Source organism: Stylophora pistillata, chromosome 5, assembly GCF_964205215.1.
Source record: "Stylophora pistillata chromosome 5, jaStyPist1.2, whole genome shotgun sequence".
Taxonomy (NCBI): Eukaryota; Metazoa; Cnidaria; class Anthozoa; order Scleractinia; family Pocilloporidae; genus Stylophora; species Stylophora pistillata.
In genome coordinates, this window is record NC_142523.1 from 11,546,308 (window position 1) to 11,567,892 (window position 21,585).

The 21,585-nt window shown below is 38.8% G+C and overlaps 2 protein-coding genes across 10 annotated transcripts in view; one reads left to right on the forward strand and one right to left on the reverse strand.

Annotated features, from left to right (window-relative positions):
• Positions 1–4,227, forward strand: part of LOC148730286 (uncharacterized) — a 38,000-nt gene extending 33,773 nt beyond the window's left edge. For 8 of the 9 annotated variants that reach the window (XM_088760966.1, XM_088760967.1, XM_088760963.1 and 5 more), the window contains one exon: positions 3,809–4,227. Coding sequence is in view for 1 of the 9 variants with exons in the window: in XM_088760972.1 (XP_088617098.1) it covers positions 3,809–3,931 (123 nt within the window). In the remaining 8 variants the exon portion in view is untranslated. Of the gene's footprint in view, positions 1–1,131 lie in introns of all 9 variants that reach the window. The other variant, XM_088760964.1, reaches the window with a different exon arrangement.
• On the reverse strand, positions 4,053–17,203 carry LOC148730289 (uncharacterized). Its single transcript, XM_088760974.1, has 11 exons — positions 13,911–17,203; positions 12,663–12,708; positions 12,071–12,125; positions 11,051–11,192; positions 10,409–10,472; positions 9,761–9,841; positions 8,981–9,042; positions 8,816–8,867; positions 8,119–8,210; positions 7,606–7,717; positions 4,053–4,304 (listed from the first exon to the last, which is right to left on the reverse strand). Exons 1-11 carry the CDS (start codon positions 14,282–14,284, stop codon positions 4,236–4,238), a joined length of 1,149 nt encoding a protein of 382 aa, XP_088617100.1. The 5' UTR covers positions 14,285–17,203; the 3' UTR covers positions 4,053–4,235.
• Positions 17,204–21,585: the final 4,382 nt, after the last annotated feature.

Genomic DNA, 21,585 nt, shown 5'->3' on the forward strand with positions numbered 1-21,585 from the left:
CCAGACTTCCGTATAAACCCATACTTCATTATACAAAATAAAAGCAGAGGCCAAACCACAGATCACCTTTGGGACTACCGTCTCTGTTTTTGATAGTTATGAGGTTATATGGAAATCTTTCCCACACCAATTTAGTACTTCGTGCAGTTTTCGTCGATGGCAAGGTATTCGTTTGAACATGGCCTTTTGAAATTTAATGTAACAAGTTCTCCTCCACAAAATAGCTCAGGAAGTCTTACTTCTCAATATTGACTTCTTGAAACTTAAAAAATTAGAACAGACAAGAAAAATACTTCTTGAAAATTATATTACTTCTTGTGAAAATATTTTGCTGCTTAACTGTTGTTGTATGAGATTACATGAGAAACCACCACTGACTGATAAAGACAGCACTTTCCTAACATACGCGTAATTTTGGCGTTATTAATCAACAGGGTTGGGGTGTAGGTCAATACATTGCCTTGAGATGTTCCGCGACATTTACACATTTACAAAGACCTATTTTGACTAACTGGATGCTATTTCGTACCTTGGTGCAATTCTTTGCTTGCATTGTTTTCCTTCACCATTCATTCCTATGCTTTACTGTGATATTTATGTTAGATATTTATGTTAGATTTTTAGATTTTAGAATTTATATTGTTAATTGATTAATAATCACTGATTAGACTAGTGTCCACAATTAGCTTGTGCTTGTACAGCTAAATACATTTGACACTTAAATAAAGTTTTTATTATTATTATTATTATTATTATTATTATTATGCAGTATACACGTTTGGATGCTAGTGAGCTGAGCAAGATAGGGCGAAAATTCGTAGCCTATCTGCCTGACAGGAGTGTTAACTATAATAGTATCTCATGCTACTTAAATATAAATGATCAATATAAAACAATTAAAGTGTCGATTGGCCCAATACTAAGATGTTTTTTTTCAAATGTTCATGATGTACTGTTCAGCTCTTAAAATATCCTTAACTTAAAATGTTCATAAAATACTGTTCATAAAAGCCAAATCATAATGTCCTTAAAGTTCTTACGATGTAACCAGTTTAAATATTCTTGCAATGTTTAGAGTGCTATTTCATACATCTTTCTGCATTCTCAGCAATATTTCTTTGTATCTTGTAGCAAAGATGCCCTTCATTTCAGTTTCCAGAGCTTTAGACCATCCTCCAAGTACATCTATAATGACGTTTACTTGTGAGATCTTGTATCCTGGGTGTTGTTTTGTCAGCTCAAGTCTAAGTGCTCCATACTTCTTAGTCTTTTCTTTTTCTTTTTTGTCTCTTTGGTTGATCCAAGGGCAGCTCATTTCCACCAGAAGTACCTTCTTGTTTTTGTGGTGGATGAAAGGTGCATCCACACGATTAGATCGTACATATGTACGATCAGCCTATACTGGTACATCCCAGTATGCCTCAGCATCATGTGATTTATAAAGAGGTTTGGGCTTCACATCTGAGAACCATGGCGGAGTACTATCAGCGAGCTCTAGGTCTTTGAGCATCTCAAAGAAGAACACTTTCAAAACAAAATTGTGACTTTCTAAGTACTTGGACTGAGCTAATGATGGACATCCAGCAAGTACATGTGTCATGCTCTCAGGACCTTCGCCACACATTCTACATTTGACATCGTTCTTGTCCGTTCTTCCAGTCTTCTAGGCCATGTAGACCTATGTTGGTGTGAGCTGTTCGTACAGTTCCATGATGCCTGCGATACAGTGGGTAGGAGCACATTGCCATTTACTGAGCCATGCAAAACAATTTTCATGGCTCAGTTGATCATCTTGCCATCTTGCTTTTAAAGACTTCCTTGCCACTGTTGATCTTCGACTTTTTTGACAAGTTTCTCATTTACCACTTTCTTTATATGCTTCTTGATGTGCAGATCTTGGGTAGCTATCTCTGGTTCTTCTGTTGGGCTACATGATGGTTCAGTGGCATTCAAGTTCAGAGCTGTATCCAGTTCTTCTGCAAACCTCTTCGCGTCAGTGATGAGAGGAGAATCCCTGACTATAGCACATTCTTCAAACCGTTGCACAGATTTCATCTTGGGGTCTGGACTTTCATAGAGTTTAACTGCTGTTGTGATCTTGATCAGCCTATACTAATAATAATAATAATAATAATAATAATAATAATCGACTTTAGAGGGTATATACATAACAGCTTGCGCTGATAAACCAGTGGCCCTCAAAACTAAAGTTAGTAAGTAATGCATTCTAAGCCATAGAGATTAAAAATAGAACTAACTAGTCGAACAATGTAACTATTCAAAGACTATAAATACAATAAAACTAGATTATAATACAGCTTCAAAAGAATCAATACTCTTGCTCAATACTCTTGCTCAATGGCTCGTAGTCCTCGTCCTCCTTTCTCCCAATTATTATTATTGTTATGTCGCAGAGAAATCAACTGAATGCTACATTCTAATCAGGCAGCACAGGGCGAAAACCGTAACCTGTGAGCCATGGAGTAAAAAATAAATGTACATTAACGAATCCTAAAAAGCTTGTCCGTTGTGTCTACAGTCCTCCTTCTAACAGAGAGTCAAACTGCCACCTTGAAAGTCCGGGCAATATTCAGCGTGCCCGAGAGCACTGCCCTCTGCATCTTTCGCAGTACGTCTGTGCTTCTGCCTCCCACCAGCTCGCGCATCATGACATCCAGCTCCCGTGACCACCCCTCGAGGGCATCCATAATGATGTTATATTGCTTCACCTCGTAGCCTGGGAACGGCTGCCTTAGTTCCCAGCGAGGGGGTCCGTACCTCAGTGTCTTCTCTTCATCCTTTCCTGTCCGATTGTTAACCCACGGGCAGCTCATTTCCAGCGTCACAACTCTCTTGCACATATGATTTACAATGCGTGCATCCACCCTATTATTATTATTATTATTATTATTATTATTACCTGAAAGGGCAAAGAGAAAATATCATTTCCCATTTTTTTAAAGCGGTTCAGTTAGGTTATTTATAAATCCTCGAAAAAAAAAAGAAAAGAACAATACTGAAGTTGTCACCCTAACGCCATGCAAAGGTTTTCGTAAATATCATTAACGCCTATCGATAGAGGAGTCCTCCCCAAGACTCAACTCCTTTCAATTCACCGCCAAGAGGAAAATTTCCCTCTCCACCAAACATTTACTTGCCTCCGGCTTGCCAATATAATACATTGATAAGTTTACCCTTTAAAAGTGTTCCAGGGAAGATCTATTACGGTTAATGCAGCATTCTTTCATCTTAACAAGCGTACGTGCTATGATAAAACAACAAAGTACAAGTTATAAACTCCTTCCCAGCCTCACCCTGTGTCCGTCGAGAAAATGATTTGGCCAGCTATCATGATCAGTCCTTGGCGAGTCTTCAATAAAAAAACAATTCTTAGGTGCTCCAGGCGATCTTTGACTGTTAGAAATTACTAATTTACGAGTGTTTAACGTCTTTCAATGAAGTGAAGCAATTCAGACCACGAGGAACACCAAGATGTAAATGAATTGAGGGATTCACAAGTGTTAATTCCCTCCTCGCGACTTAAAACTTGAGAACGAGGTCAGAATAAATTCACGCAGCAAGGTTCTAGAAGTTGACACTGAATTAGTTTTTATAGTTTAAAGTCTTACCAACTACTTACCAGATTTTCATAACGTATATTATAACTTTTACCTTTAGAAGAAATTCACTGCCTATTTTTTCATGTATCAGAAACTTCAAATCGAAGGAGAAAAAAAAAAAGAAAGCTCTTGTAGAGAATCTAGGGTTCAAACATACTTTCTCAATTTTCTCTCATAATTTTTTGCAGCATGCAGTGGAAGTGGTTATGCTCAGCACAAAAATCAGAAAACATAAAATCAATACACAGGAAAGTGTGAACAGCGTTCTGAGACGTTTGCTATCCGAACGACGAAGTTCTCATGGGGTGTGACAGAAGGATGCCTTCATGACGGCGCGGAAATCTTCGCATTTTTGTGTCTTACAGAAGTGTCCTTCGAGAGAGACTTGGCAGTAAAGTCGAATTCTTTAGCGGGCTTATAAACTTACAAAAGTTTGAAGTTTGTGGTTAAAAATTTATTTCATTAAATAATGTCATTGTCCTTATGACTTCCTCTCAACAAAGACTTCTCTGAACGCTAAACAATTACCTTTATCTACCATATTTACAACTGAGCAGGTTTTACCGTACTTCGATACAAAAATAATAAATTATTCTCTTTTTCATTATGCCAGATTCATCTTTCTCTGAGTCTTTCCGTCACAAGTCTTCTGTCAGCTCTTGAAAGGTCACTGGCGATAGAAAGCTACAGTAGATCAAGAAAGAATGTTGTTAAAATGATGGCGAAACTGAGGTGGCTGAGCGTAATTCTACAGCCTTAGCTTAGTGGCTGACTGTATTATTTGTATTTGTATTTGTACTTGTATTAACGATATTTAGACAGGCCAGCCCAATTCAGCTTGAAACTGGTTTAAATGGAGGCCTGTACATCTCACCCATCCCACTCCAGGGGAGGACATCCATCACACTGTAATCTCATGTGTGGGGAATTAACGTCTCCTACCCCAAACCTGCAGGAGACGGGACCTCCATTTATTCGTCCCTATCCGAGAAGACTAAAATATCTAACCATTTCTTGAAGTTACTGAAAGGTAGCAAATTCTTCTCAATTATTTTAATAGCCTGCAGTGCAGGCGGATTTTGGCGGGGCGAGTGGATATTCCCATCGGCTGTTCAGGCCGCCGTCTTGAATTAGAGAAACAGTGGAGAGTTGGGACGAGGTAAAAAGTTTACTACGCTAGTGGGAGGGAGAGAGAAAAATTGGGAAAGGGGGAGGGGAAGGGTTTTCTTTCCCCGTCCCCCCACCCACTCCGACATTCTCGCATTCTCGTCCCAATTCTCCCAGTCTGCAGCAAATCCAACATGGCGGCTTAACACTCAAAACCTAGCGATTAAATACAGCAATGACTCCGACCTGTAGTTGGATGTTAAAAATAGTAAGATTTAATAAGTTACATCTTAACTCCTTGCTTGTGAGTATTGTTTAACCGTGTGTCTCGAAGCGGAACAGTGAAATATCAATGCGAGTAAAAACACTGATGTGTCAAACACGAAATGGTTACTCACCTAACGAAGAGAAGGCAGAGCCTTCATTGTTCAGCGAGGTCGTTCCGCGATATGCCGGCGATGACTACCTCATCTGCCGACCAATTTCGCGGAACAAATTCATTTAGTTGGTTCAGGCTCAGTTCAGGAGGACGAAGATCAGAGACTGGAGCCATTCCTGTATTTCACCGCTGACAGGAATGGCTCCGACTCATGTGTTTGTTAATTTTTTTTTTTGGTTTGTTTTGGTTAAATAATTTATAAACTGAGATAAATTTAAAAGTGTTTTTTATTAGGTTCTTCTTAAGTTGAACATTACAATGCTTGCAAATGAAGCCCTCTAAAATTAATACAGGGCTACGTAGTGTCAAAATTAAAATACATGTTTCGAAAATCACGCAGTGTTACATGACGCTGCGACCGATATTTTCAATTTACAGTATGCTCGGCTGGAGGAGTTTTTTTTTCTTTCGTTTTGGCTAAATTATTTATACACTAAGATAAAATCTGAACGGGTGCTCTTCCCATGTTGAACGCTTAGTAATTTATACACTGAGATATAAAACTGAAAGAGCGCTCTTCCTACTTTGAACTCTACGCTGCTTGTAATTGAAGCCCTCTTTTAATAATACAGGGCCATGTACTTTCTGTAATAATGTCGATCTATCATATGACCAGTACGACCACCTGGGCGCTTTTGTCGAAACAATTCTGAGAAAATCCCCGTGTGAGGGCCTGAGTGACGCGAAAGTAGAAAGAAAGAAAAAGACAGTGTGACAATAAATTCTTATTGATTGAATAAGGTCGGGCCGTACTGGAAAATAAATGGCTCTCAGTCGTGAAGCAAGGAGCTCGCTGCGCTCTGTTGGTATTTTACTGTCCGGCCCTCCCACTCAGTCAATAATGCATTATTGACTGAGTGGGAGGGCCGGACAGTAAAATACCAACCGAGCGCAGCGAGCTCCTTGCGTCACGACTGAGAGCCATTTATTTTCCAGTACGGCCCGACCTTACATTTGCAACCTTACGCGGTACCTTTCTAGTGTTGCGTGACCTCAGTTTTTTACAGGCACGACTTCAACTTTCTGGATGCTTATAACATTGCGTTATTCTCGAAACGTGACATGCAGATGCAGCATTAATTTAAAACTTAGACACTACATGGCCCTGTAATAATTTAAGGAGGCTTCATTTAAAAGCATTGTAATTTTCAACTTAAGAATAACCTAATAAAAGATACTTTCAATTTTATCTCAGTTTGTAAATTATTTTACCAGAACAAAAAACAAATTAATAAACGCATGAGTCGAGCCATTCCTGTCAGCGGTGAGATACAGGAATGGCTCCAATCTGTTCGTCCTCCTGAACTCAGCCTGAACCGACCAAATGAGTTTAGTCAGCGAAACTAGTAAGCGGATGACTTAGTCATCGCCAGAATATCGCTGAACGACCTCGCTGAACGAGAAAGGCTCTGCCTTCCCTTCGCTATGTAAGTAACCATTTCTTGTTTGACACATCGGTGTTTTCACTCGCATTGATATTTCATTCTTACGCTTCGAGACACACGGTTAAACAATACTCAAAAGCAAGGAGTTAAGATGTAACTTATTAAATTTTACTATTTTCATCATCCAATTGCAGGTGGGAGCCATTCCTGTATTTAGTCGCTTGTCACTCGAAAGATGAAAACCACCAAAACTTAAGACCTCGAGTGTTGGACCAGCCGGGAGTCGAACCCTCGACCTCCCGCACAACAGTCCAGCGCACTACCCGTTGGGCTAACATAGCTGTAAGTATAATTTGGATTCATCACCTGAGTTGATAATGGAAGCTGGCCACCATAAAACAGATCTCGAAGCTGACGTTTCGAGCGTGAAAAAAATGAAAAAAATCGATTTAAGCGCGCCGCACGGAACTCTGGGAGTGAGGTGCCCGAGAAATGTAGGATCTGACGTTTGAGTGGCATGGGCACGAATTAGTCTGAAACTTTTCTTCTGATGGCACGTTGAAGAAGTTTTCGTGGCATCGTGGAAGTTACGGATTATTTAAGCATTTCGCGGGAAAATTAATTCTATCTCGGTCGGTCAGTCGCACGTTTGACCGCCATATTATTTTGTATTTGTTGTAATTTTCTTTTCGACCTCCCTGTTAAATATCATTTAAATACTTGAATTTTTTTGGGTGAAAAGTGGTGTAACGAGGTTAGTTTGCCCTTTCCTCGGGGCATTGTGCTGCTGCGTTGAATGAGGAATACGTTTCCACATATTTTTTGGGCACATCTAAAAAGTGGACTTTTTAGTGGTTTTTCGTATCTGGCGTAGCAAAGGTTCTTTTCGTAAAACCCTTAGCTTCACTGAACACAAGTTGAGATTGTGTCAGGATGTGTATATTGCAAGACTGACTGACTCGTTCTAAATAACCTTTTCACATTGAATGTCTCACGTGAGTGTATCAAGAATATAGTACTTTTCCGATGCGCCTCACCAAACTTATCAACTTACCCTCTCAAATGTCACATGGTCAGGAGGTAAATAACACTCCAAATGGTGGTAATGTTTCTGCCTGTACTGACGATATCCATGATCGGTGAACGAAACAACCCACCTTAGAGTCCTGTGATTAAAACACATAGGGCCAGTTATTTACACGAGGTCCAACCCAAACCGCGGTCCAAGCAGTGAGCCATAAGTATTCTCTGTAAGAGGATGTTTTCATTAAATAATTGTCCTTCCACTGTTAGCTTTCGGCTTTCGGGCGTGAAAGGATCTCAATAGGGTAAACTGATAGCCGTTAAATGGCCTAAAACGTGAGCCGTCTGGCGTACAAATTGACAAGTTTTAATCGTTAGGGGAAAGAAAAGTTAACCGTAAAAACAATTTCTGGTGACAGCCGTAAATTTGCGAAAATTTTAACCATTAGCCATAAAAGCCACCATTGAGAACCTCGTGCAATGGACCAGGCGGGTGGGGGAGGGGAAGGGGGGCTGGTACGTATTCTTAGGAACAACAAATTACCTGTTTGGAATGAGGCTGCCGCAAGTTCTGCATTGTGCTCGACCACTACGCGCATGCTCGACACCGTAAGAATAATCAAAGTAGTCAGACTCCTTGAACAAAGAAGTGAAAAACAATTAAATAATCGATATTCTGATTTTCAAAATAAAAATATGATCGTGTAGTCTGATGGTCATGCAAATGACTATTGTTGGTAGCGGAAGTCAACATCAAAGCCATTCAACGCTCACTACGACTTACGCTCAGATCGTGGAAACGTCAGTCATTACCAACTACAACAGTCTTTATCTGGACTTCTTCCCCCGGGATTATCAGACCACACGATCAAACAATTTCCTGGCAAAATACGCGTAACCAATCATATTTTCACTTCAGAAAACGCACAGTACCCTAAATCAACAACTATGCAGCAAGTTATTTTTTCAGTGTGACAAAAGAAATAACTTAGTGTACAAAAACACTTTCTGTCTCTTCTAAACAACAGGCAGCCTACGTAACAATTCTTGTACGTTTAGCTCTAAATACCCTTGCTGAGATATTTCGGCCCTTTCCCCAGATCCAGTCACAGTCCCTCTCGGTCTAACGACTTGTACAGACTGGGGCTGAGAGGAGATGTGAAGGATAGATTTTGACGGTTGTGTAAGATTACCAAATAGTCCAAATACAACATGACAAAAACAACTTGAATCAACAGTACCTCTTCTGAATAATTCTCACTGTCACTACCTCCTTGATCAGATTCATTATCACTAAATTGAAAAAAAGAATCAAAGCAAATTTTAAATGAAGAAATTTATGATCTATCTTACGTTCAGACAAAAAGTTGCCTTTACGAAAAAAACTCAACTGAACCAGCCCTGACCTGGTTGATGAAGCAGGCACAACTTTCTTTGGAGTTTTCTTTTTTGCTTCTTTGCTCATCTCCTATAAAGGAAAGTGAAATAAGATTAAAAAGTACTACTGGTTAATTTTTTCCTTTAGTTTTCTTGCTAAGATCTTTGAAGATCTTTTATTTTCTTGCCAATATCTCCAAGGATCTTTCACTTTATTGCCAAAATCTTTAAGAATCTTCTATTTTCTTGTAAAGATCTTCAAGGATCTTTTATTTTCATGCCACCATCTTTAAAGGATCTTTGAAATTCTTGACAAGACTTCTGGGAGATCTTTGAAGATCCATAGAAGAACCTCAAAGATCTTGACAAGAAAATGAAAGATCCTTGAAGATCTTGGCAAGAAAATGGAAGACCTTGAAGATCTTGGCAAGAAATTGCCAGATCTTTGAAGATTTTGGCAAGAAAATGCAAGATCCTTGAGGATCTTTAAACAAGCATTGTGAAGATCCTCAAAGAATTCTCAGGGATATTCATGAAGAAACACAAGAGAACCTCAAAGGTCCTCATGAAGATCTTTACTGATCCTTAAATATCCTCCAAAGATTTTCACCAGGGACCCACCATTGTTCTATTCCACTAAGGTGAATAATTGTTTACAAGTGTATTTGCTTTACTTTTGTTTGAAAGAGAAGAAAAATGCTACAAGAAAGACATGTTTCATTTCACCAGAATTTGTCAGAGATCAAATAAAAAACTTAACCTGGACAGCGAAAGTTGAAGATTTTCGTTTCAAATAACGTACTGCTTACCTGAATTTTTAGATGCCTCTCTCCCAGTTCCTCTGGAGGAAGAACTTCTTCTGCTACTTTGTTTATTGTATTGTCTAGCACCTGGAGGGTCAAACAGAAAGCTCAACAATTACCCATTGTCATAACAACTATACTCTTGTTTCTGGTCAGCAAAGTAGTGGAAAGGTCACAGAAATAGAAAAAAAAAACTGTTTGTATACATGTGAATAAGAATTAAGTGCAGCTCAGCATATTGAACTCACATAGAATCCCTAAGACCATGCACAAACAGAGTAGTCATGATAGATGAGCATAAAGATCAGAAACAGTATTTTAAAAACTGCACCCCTATTCCGGGATGTCACACTTTGTCAAAACATTAAGGCTGACCGTGAGAATGTCTAATAGGATACAAGTACAATTCACTTAGACTTTCACTTAATGAGAATGTCTTATAGGATACAAGTACAATTCACTTAGACTTTCACTAGTTCGGCAAGCAAAACTGTTGAGAGAAAAAAAGGCCTGACTGACTTATGATAGACTACAAGGTTCTCCTTCCAAATTGTCATGTATTACCTGACAAAAAAATAAAAAGAGAGAGAAGTTGGTGTTCCATCAAAAATAACCTTAGGGGTCTAATCTACACCTCTTTAACTGTTACCTCACCTTCACTGGTACAGCAGACTTGAGTTGAGCCTTTGCTCTACAGTTTGGACAGTCTTTTGAATGACTAACAAGAAACAGGAAAAATAACTTCAACACTTTATGGTCCCTAAACAAATTTCTAAAATGCGATTGGTTAGCACCTCAATTAAAGCACTGAACTGGGCAGTTCACACATCATGCCTTTGCAACTGAAGAGAACACAAAAACTGTGCCTTGGTTCTTTTCCTCACAGAAAACAAGTAAACAATTAAGTTTTTATGAATGACTCTGTTTAGCCTATGATTATTTTTATACTTCTGAATAAAAAATTTCTACTCTTACCATGCAGCGAGTGATAAAATAATGTAATGTAAATTAATTTGACATGACTACTGCAAATGGATTTACCTTAACCCTAACATCAGTGCATATTCTCCATAGATACTGTTCTCAATACATTACCTAAGGTGCTGATAAGGAGAATTTGTTCAACATTGAAGAGCTTATATCTTTTGTTTGTGATCATTTTCCTAATTCTTCTGACATTTATGTGTGATACAGGGATGATATTGTATGGAGAAAATAGATGTTAGTCACTCTTGAGGATAAAGGGTTGAGATGAATTTTGAACTGAAACCAAAAATGTTCTGTAACATGTCTTACCAAAGCCAGTCCCTGATACAACCAAAACAGAATGTGTGTGAGCAAGGCAAAGTGCGTGCCAATACCATGAGTTCACGACAGATATAGCAAAGTAACTCCTCATTTAAAGCTTTCAGGCACTTCTTTGATCTGCTGTCATCTACTAGTTAAAAGGGAAATTTAACATGAGCCCTGTTAATGCCATAAACAATTCTCCCTGTGTGTTATTTTAGAGGAATACTTGGCAATTTGGATGGAGAATATAGCATTCTATCAGAACTGAGTGGAGAATTTAACACGAGCCCTGGCTAAACAACTACTAATATATATCTTATAATCAAGCGCGAGGGCTGTACTGGGAGAATATTGGCCCGAGGTCTTGACAGTACCGACCGAGCGCAGCGAGGTCCGTACAAAAAAGACAGAGGGCCGATATTCTTCCAGTACGGTCCCAAGCAAGCTTGGTTAATAAGAGATTTATTATACAAATGAAGTTCAGAGGGACACAAGTGCAGTATCATTCGGGACCATTCAGGACAGTGCCCGGTCCAATACTGAGAGAATATTGACCGGCAATAGAGCATTTTGATTGGCTGATTTTAGTTATTGGCCCTCTGACTGCCCAAGTCGTGTAATAACATGCCATAACCATTTCTCCCTGTGTTCAATTTGAGAAACACTGAGGTGTCAATTTTAATGGAGAATATAGCTTTCTATCAGAACTGAGAGGAGAATGACTGAGTACTGAAGAGTTAACAGGGAAGTGTGATGAAATGCTGGGGGATAACTTTGCACTGGACTAACATCCCATCCAGGGGGGAGTAGTGATACTCCTAGTTGCGTCATGCTAAGGAAACCAGGATAATCTCCCACTGGGTGGGCCACTTGGCTCCAGTACAGACTTAATCTACCTTTTTTTACCATAAATGACACTAAGGGCTTTTTTCCACATATTCCTTCAATATACAGAATACCTTCTGAGGAGAGTTGCATCATACATCATGAAGTTGTGTTTAATTCACCTCTTGGAGTTCAATGTACCTTTGTCCATTTTAACTTCTTCCTGTGGATCAGCCTTTTGATCACCTTCCAAAACCTGAAAAATATATTAATGATCATGATAGTCACCAAAAACACTGTGCAATATAAACAGATACCTTAAAGAATAAATAATTTTCATTAATAAATGTACAAGTTCTCTCTTTTAAAGGAGAAGAATACTCCTCAAACCACATATCTCTGCCATAAAGGTTTCAAATGTGCTTCCAAGAAAAAGCAAAAACAGCTGTTTCCCTTACTGTTAACATTACTGTCCTGAACAACACATTACTGTCCTGACCAACACTTAACTAGCATCTATAATGATAGCATTTAAAGAACATTGAGAGAAAATTTTCAGAAGGCTAGATTAGTCTTCCTATTTTAATACGTTGACAGGAAGCATCATAATTTCAAGTGTCTTTTCTATGACTGAGATAGTATCATGTCCTTTTCTGGAGCATAAAACTGAACTTCCTCCTTTTGATTTGCAAATTATTAAATATCTGCTACAAATTAAAAATTAAGATTTCACAGTATCATTATTTTGTTTTTAAAACTGAAGCCTTTTAATTATAAAAAGTCAAGAATTGACCTGCTTGCCTTCCATGCTGCCTTTTGCCTTCTTTTCATGAGAAGAACTGAAAATCATTAAAACACAACTCAACCTTTTACATGTTTCACACCTATGTATACATAACAACTGTAAGTAGTGCAGTAAATTATGCGATTCAAGGAAATTCCATCTCGTGACTCGTGAATTCTGCCTTCAATTGCACTTGAAACCCAGTATAACTGATGAACAGGTAATAGTTAAGAGTGTTTACGTAACTTCCGTTGTCACGCAAGGAACATTAGATACTCATATCAAATTAGCCTTTTCCATAACCACATCCAATCAGAATGAACGGAGCAAAGGATAAAAGACTCAAAGAATAAGAGTTAAGATTGGAGAAAAAGGTATGATTTGTAGTTTATTGTGGATGCTTGTCGATTTAGTTACATTTGGGTTTGATGTTATTGCCGGTATTACTAGTGATTTGAAATATTTAGTAATTTTCTAGTATTGTGATACGCCCCCTGTTTCATATTATTAACTGTAGTGATATCCCTTTCTTTATAATTATCTTTTCAGTTTTTAGCTGAATCAAGCACGAAATTAAAGTTGATAGATAGAAAGACTGGCTTGGTTCCTAGTAATATTCTTCTCCAACCCTATCGCCTTCAGAGCACCAATGGAGTGTAAGATTATGTTAAAAGACCTCCATCCATTAAACCCAATAAGGCGTCAGTTTTTTTTAGTGCAGTTTGATGTAGAATTCCCTGGATTTAGTAATAAATTTCCTGAAAAATTGCTTAAAATTCTTGAAAATTCAACAGGTGGAAGAATACTCCTCAGGTTTGGAACTTTAATTCACCTACCATGCTCAACATAAAAGAGAAAACACAGTATAGCTACTTTCTCTGAGAAGATGCTCCATTGCAATTCAGTCCCTTTCCCCTCCCCCCTCAGCAGTTCATCAAGTTCCCCTGACAGCTTTGTCTGTTAGCCATTCACACTCTTGGGTGGGGAGAGGAACTGTGAGAGCACAATGTGTCATGTCCTCAAACACAACAAAATTGCCTCTCTGTGGGCAACTTGTAAACAGGTACCCTTCTTATAGTACATGAATTCTTCTCCCCTTATTTCCATAAGACTTCTTATAAGACCTCATTATTCTAGCATATTTCTAGGATCTAAAAGCAGACAGCCCCCCCTTTAAAATTTTTCACATGTCTTTCTAGTTCGCACTCCTTCCCTTGGGTCCAGTAGCCCTACTAACACTTTTCAAAGTACCCCTACCTCTCTGTTATGTACCCATACTTCTGTAGTTCACTTGGTGATACAGGCTTTTTCCGTTTGCTTCGCCTTCGCACACTCCCATCGCTAGTTCCTTCTCCAAAGGAGCCCACTTCTTCAGAATCATTTTGGCAGACCTCACTAAAAACATAAACAAGTTCCGAATCGTACGCTGACAAACTCTGTCCTTCTATCGTTTTAGCTCCTGCACCTCCAAAGACAACTAGATCACCATCGCAAAGGACAGCAGAACTACGCTTTGTTTTGTTTACTAGCAGCCCGTTCAGTCCTTGACAATTAATCCTGAACCTTCCATCGTTGAAATGAATTTCAGCGTGAACACGACTAATCATTAAAGGACACGTGGCACTGTCCATAACAACATCCGAGTGTTCACTACTGCGTCCGAGACGAGTGACAGTCAGTTTTAGCAAAATTTTTTTCGGTTGCAGAGATGGATCATAGGATTTCCCTTCGACTTTCTGCAAACATAGTATTTTTCTACTCTGATTTCAGCATGCAAAAGCCTCTAATAACAGTTCAAGATTCTTGCAGTGTTCTTGGAGAACTGCAAGGGGCGATTTTGATAAACAGACAACTGCGACACGAATGTCGGAAATCAATCGGGCAAGATCGGACAAGCTCGGATAAAAATTCTCGCCGGTAAAATCAGGAACGAGAATGGGAAATGGGGAATGAGGAAGGGAAATGAAAGTGATGTTTTGCCTTTACGCGGACCTCACTCGCACTCACATTCCTCGCCGGATCGAAACACGCGAGCCACGCCGATCAGCATACTAAGTTTTGAGCTGGTAATGAAATTTAGATGCTTCGGAATCCAGATAGATTCCGTCGCAGCCGTTTTTTTGGATGTCACGCAACGCTCACCCGAAAGTTCTTTTGGGGGAGCGTTGCGTGACATGAAAAAAAACGGCTGCGAGGGAGACTAGAATCCAGACTGATCAACAAGTGTATCCTTCAAGTAGGGCAATCCGTCCCCTGATTCTGTCTTTATTCAGAATTTGAAAGCTTGAAGTAAAAAGTGATAGATAATTATGGTAGAGAAGATTTGTACAAAAGGCAGGGTTGTTATGAGCTGGTATTCGAAACATTTTACCGTCAATTTTAAAAAGAAGGCGCTGGCTATTCTTTTTTTTTTTCGGTGTAAGTTTACTGTTTATTGAGTGTACATCATGTTTTTTCCTCTGTGGTACTTATATTTTAACTATAGTCCTCTACCTTTGCTGGTTTTGGCTAACACATGGTATCCTATCCTAATCCATCAGGTTTTGAAAGCTTAAAATGTGCTGATCAACCAATCCACTTTCATGCTAGCTCACCCCTTTGCTTTTGAAATCACCATTTTCTACCTTAGTCATGTTCAAGCCTTGAGCAGTTGTCAGAAGTGCTGTTCATGTACTAACAAGATTACTTTGATTGTCACAATTGATTGTCACAATGATTGTCAGTGAAAACAAGAGAACGAGCTGAAGTGGATTCTCCGATTAAAAAATAAATTCAAATTTGTTGATTATACACCTATTTGAATAATAACAGTTTACAATACAGTTTATTGAAACTTAATAAGAAAGAAAGCTTAATAAGAAAATTACAAGTTACAAATGAATCTAATTAATTTAATTAATCTGATTATTATTGATCTAATAATTTGGATATATCAACAAAGTTGAAATGGTAAATTGGCCACCGTAACGATTACAAAAGCTGACGTTTCGAGCGTTAGCCCTTCGTCGGAGCCCTTCGCTCCGACGAATGCATTTTTACTCACAGAGACACATCTAAAAATTAATAAATGTTTCAATGCAACATGTTAGAACTGACCTGATAAAAGCATGTTGTATATGCCACTTAAGTTAAGTGAACAGAGGTCAATATCAGTTTTAGTGTATGTAGCATGTTAGCTTTGCAATATTGTAACTGGTTTGCAGGGTATAAGTAAAGTGCATGGAGCCAAAGCTGAGACATACATGTATTTAGTCATGTTGTATTGGATCTTGAATTAAATGAATTGAACCTTACATTCAAAATGAACAGTAGGTAAATGAAGCTGTAATATATCTGATTTTAAATTGTTATGCATAACTGTAGCTTAGTAGAATATTAAACAAACATTGAAATGCTGTCACTTCACTACAGCAGTTTAAGACCATAATAAATGTAATATTTAATTACATGTAGATTATATCATTATAATGTTGCACATGTATAGTTAAACATATCATTAGCAGTAGGTAACTTTTAATGTGATAAGTACATGACTTGTGCATAGGTGTTCTTGTACATTAAGTGAATCATTTTGTACAGGAAGGGCAAAGCTAAGTAATGCAGCCAATGTTCTGTTACATACAGTTAGTGTACAGTGCATAACAGTAATAAATTAGATTTAAACACTGGAACTGTTAAAAATGTGCCAAATTCTTTATCCTGTCTTTCCTTATTCCGTGTAAAAGATAAGTAGTACAAATCTGACCCGTAATGAATCCTCTCTATACCCTTTAAACGTTTTTCTTCCCCTATTAAATATCTACAACGATGGAATTTTTTTTCACATACAGGCAACTTGTCATAGCCTCTAAATCTGGAGCAACACAAATATGAATATGCAGTGTGGTCGAAAAAGAATCAGTGTATTGGTCGATCCTGCACATTCAAAGCGCCCAAAAGAAATAAGCATTGATTTAACAATCGATATCAGTCAAACATCATCAATAGTACCAACGAGTACCCGAGAAGTGATAGATAATTAACTGCTCTTGGTTCCTGTTGACGAATAAACCGGAGTTCACTCTCGATCTCGGGTGGGCGATATTGAATGTAAGCTAATCGACCTATTACCACCAACACCCCCAAGATAGGGTCAAGATAACCTAGTTTATAATCTTACCTCGAGCATCGTGCGCTTGCTTTACTCAGTCGATATATTTCATTCCTCCATTACATCTCGAGCACGCGTTAAAAAGATGAAAATAACTTTAATACGAACAACAGTGGACTCCAAACCTCAATTTGCCTTGAAACTACGATGCCAATTCTTGAACTTGTCCGTTTCGAAATTCCTAATAATAAACACCACGCGCAATGAATGACAAAACAGTACCAAAAAATAGCATTTCTACCACTAAGTCGATGAAAAGAAAAACAATAAAACGGTAGAATCCTTAACTCCGTTGCAGTCTTCGCGGTTTAAGTATTAAACTACCAGAGACTTTGTGTTTTGATAAGATATTCGACGGTAAAGTTTTAAAAGCGTAGAGGGGAGAAGTAAACACAGCAAGGACGTCATCTGCGCATGTCTGAAATTTCCTCAACTCACCTGTCACCAAGATATTACGTGCTAAGAAATCCTAACTAAATTGTCGAACGAATAAAGGGATGTCGGGCTACTATTTTTCGGGTTAAGCCGACTGCGATTAATCGACAACTGTTTTTTATGTGTGCACAGGGCACTGACTATCAAAATCCCCTTTTTAGATGATTATTTAGAGCCTCTAACCAGTTTTGCTTTCAGTAATAACTTTGTGTCGATTCACGCCAGGTGCAGTTGCCTGTTCGAAGATCTAATATGAATTTAGTATGAAGAAAAAAAGTTTTCAAATTTCAGAACGAAATGAATTTATTTAAAAAATCTAATGGCCATAACTTATTTACTGTCTTGAATGAATGGTTGCGTTCAATTACACACTACCTACTCTGACCTGCCCCCAATTCTTGTCTAAAACCAACCCGCAATAAAATTACCGTATCCGTCGTGAAGTCTCTACAAATTTAACAACTTTAAAAAACAGTCGCTAGTTCGTGTCTTCTTCATTTCACAGGCGGTATTTTGACGTTTCATGCAGTAACTTTCAAAGACCAGAAACCTGATATGATTGGGCGGGAAGTTAATTATTCTGAAACCATGGCGCGCGGCTGAGTGAAAAATATTCATATAGTTTTAACTGGCAAGCTTATACATACATTTTTTTTTTCCAAAGCATCTCAGCGGACCAGAATATCAAACTCTTTAATTGTAACTGGTAAATCACGCGCTTTTAACTAGTCCAGCCCTTTGGAATACTAGCAATACGGATCACAATCCGGTATTAAATTCTGTAACCTTTCGTGGTAAAGCGGAACGAAGAAAACTGGCTTTTGAAATATGAATAAGTTGTTCGTGGGCTTTTTTGGAGATTTAGGGTCTCGCTCCTGCCATTTGTTTGCATTCACCGTCACCTACTTTGTGTCCATATTTTATCCCTCCCTACCCACCCTCGTCAACGAGCCTGTAAAGCAGAAGGGGTAGAGGAAATGTCCCTACCCCTCACAGAAAGGAAACTAATGGGGATCGTGAATAGTGTTCTCATTACGTCCTAGGGGTTATAATGGTTACCAAAACCACAAAATGCTTTTAATGGAAACTTTTTCCCACACCCTGAGTCATGATACGTGTCTGATAAAAGGCTGAACGTGCAGTTTGGTAGATTATTAACAACCTAAGGTGACAGGTGTCCCATCCTAGTAGATAAAATGTGCTACAGAAAAAAAAACTTGGGTAAAAAAATTTAAAAAATCATCTTGATAGAAATATCACACTTTTAATGTTCCTTATCTTCGTTGAAAATCTCTAAAATATACGGCCATCAACAAACGAATATAATTTCAACTACAATCACGCTGGTGCTACGTGCGATTCCCTTTGAGAAAGGACTTGAAATCAGGCTGAAACCCTCCACGTAAATGGCACGTCACCTGATGGAGGAAAAAAGGGGAAATAAGTATACCAAATTAAAGAACAGTAACAGTTATAGACAGTTCAGTCATTACTGTGCTAACAATTAGTTATCCGTTATTAGTTATCCGTTATTAGTTATCCGTTATTAGTTATCCGTTATTAGTTATTTCTTTGTTACATCGTATATCGGTTCTCATTTATGAGGTCTCGACTATCATTATAATACCATTCCCCAAGCGAAGATTTCTAGTATGGCAGCCGAAAAGTCAATATTCACTATATAGCTTGACTCTATGATTGAACCTAAACAGTGAGAAAGACGATCAATAAACATTTATTCAGCACTTTAACCACGATAAACAAAAGTATCTGTTACTGGTCAAATACAGCTCGAGCCACGCCCCGTTTGATAACTTTTAACCATTTAATTCATTTTAAGACGTAGTTTGTAGTTCTCTCTTCAGGAACGAACATGTCATTTCTTTGTTACATCGTAAAGAGAATACAGGATTAGATCAAGATAACATCCTCTTCTTAGCTGACATGTTTCTGTGATTATATAAACTGTTTGCTGATTAATGTATCCGTAGAGGATCTGGGGGAGGGGGTATGGGGGGGTCTGGAAATGAGAAATGTGGGTCCAGAGAGTTTTGGGCTTCGACTAAAGTCAACATATTACTTCGTTAGTAAAATTTAATTTTGAGTAAATTGCTTTCCTCCTTGTTGTGATGAAGCACACTGCTATATCACTGTTAGCTATCATTCACCCGGTTGATAAAATGAACTAAAGAGAAGTCCATACTCAGGCTTGTCCGTATTATCACTTCGTTAGTAAAACTACAGATTAAGTGAAAACGCTCTTTACCCTAATTCAGCCCTAAACACAGTTACTTTCCACTGGTACAACAAAGCCAGTCATAGCAGCTACTTTCCACTGGTACAACAAAGCCAGTCATAGCAGCTATTTCTAAATGAACAATCGCATCCGGAAGTCGCCGCTTTGCATTGGGGACAGCTGCTGACTGTAAAGTAAACACAGAAAACACTATGTGGAACAAATAGTTGAAATGGAGTTGAAACACTTCGCAAAGTGTTTATTTCTGTAATTGACTGACGGGGAATGACCAAACCACGGCCTGGCAACGTAATAACTGACTGACGACTGAATGACTGACTAACTGATTGACTGAAAGTCTGACTGACTGAAAGTCTGACTGACCGACCGACTGAATGACTGGCCGACTTACGGATGGACTGTCTGACTGACCGACTGACCTGATTGACTGACTTCTTGCCGAACTTCCCGGCTGTCTGACCGACTGACCGACCGACTGGCCGACCGACTGTCTGACTAAATAACTTACTATCTGACTGTCTGACTGACCAACTGACGGACTGTTTGATTGACTGAATGGTCGACTGACCGAATTTTAATCGACTGGCTGACTGATGACATTAAAATCGATTGACTGACTGACTCATTGATCAGCTGACTGACTGACAGACTGACTGACTAATTGACTGACCGACTGACTGACTGATTTGATGACAGAATCATCTACCGACCGACTGACTGACTGAAGGACTGACTGACTAATTGACAGACTGACCGTTTCATTGACTGGCCTAGTGACTGACTGGTTAATTGAATTTCTAATGGACTGAGAGACTGATGAACTGACTGACCGACTGACTGACTGACCAACTGACTGACTGTGACTGACTGACTGACTGACTGACTGACTGACTGACCGACTGACTGACTGACCAACTGACTGACTGTGACTGACTGACTGACTGAGTGACTGACTGTGACTGACTGACTGACTGACTGACTGACTGACTGACTGAGTGACTGACCGACTGACTGACTGTGACTGACTGACTGACTGACTGACTGACTGACCGACTGACTGACTGACTGACTGACTGTGACTGACTGACTGACCGACTGACTGACCGACTGAATGACTGACTGACCGACTGACTGACTGACTGACCGATTGACTGACTGACTGACCGATTGACTGACTGACTGACCGATTGACTGACTGACTGACCAATTGACTGACTGACCGAGTGACTGACCGACTGACTGACTGACTGACTGACTGATTGATTGACTTACTAATCGATCTCTTAATGAGGTGATTGATGATTGATTGATTGAGCCGTAAAATTTACAACAGCCAGTCAGATCAAGCAGCAGAATAAAATTTTAAAACCATACTAACAAATTTTCTGAGGCGGGAAAAGAAAGAGAACTATTCATGTTTGGTTCTAGTTTAGTTTTGCATCTAACTGGTAAATTTTTAATAAGGTTGCGCGAATTTTTTAGACAAATCACCAAGTTTATGAAAGTTATTGAAAACTAATGAAAACCTTAAGAAGTCTTTCCAACTTACTGTTATCACGCTTCCAATTAGATTCGTTCAGTTGAATTTCATTTAACTCTGTACAAAATCACACAAAGGTGGGAGAGTAATGAATTAAGCATAATGATACATGTAATAGTGATAATGATAACAGTGACGATAATAATGACGATAATGATGACAATAGAAACAATTTTAAATCTCACTTCAGTGTTGTGCTTAGTCTTTGCTTGTTCCAGTTGGAAATCAAATATTGCTTGTTAAGAAGACAGTTACCTAGCTTTCACGCGTGCGAGCATAATATTTACGGAAAATGGCAACAAGTGAACCTCTAAGCGTCCACCTTCAGCCTTGTTACACCAAATTCAAAATATTTGTGTTAAAAAGTTAACGAGAATTTTTTCTTGCTAAATTCCTGGAGCGTTGAATGAATAATAATATGAAAACGGAAAAAATTCAGAGTTCATTCTTCTCCTTCGACGCCTTGCTTAAACTTACTTTGGAGGTTGTCCTAATTCACCTCCTGAAGGGCAAGGGTGGAGGATTTTGGGAAAGATCACAAGGGGAGTGT

Excerpts from the sequence above, each read along its gene's own strand:
- LOC148730289 (XM_088760974.1), bottom strand. The coding sequence starts at position 14,284 with ATGGACAGTGCCACGTGTCCTTTAATGATTAGTCGTGTTCACGCTGAA. Across the intron at positions 12,126-12,662 it reads GCAGCATGGAAGGCAAGCAG|GTTTTGGAAGGTGATCAAAA; the intron begins GTCAATTCTTGA and ends TATATTTTTCAG. Across the intron at positions 9,043-9,760 it reads AGAGGCATCTAAAAATTCAG|GAGATGAGCAAAGAAGCAAA; the intron begins GTAAGCAGTACG and ends TTTCCTTTATAG.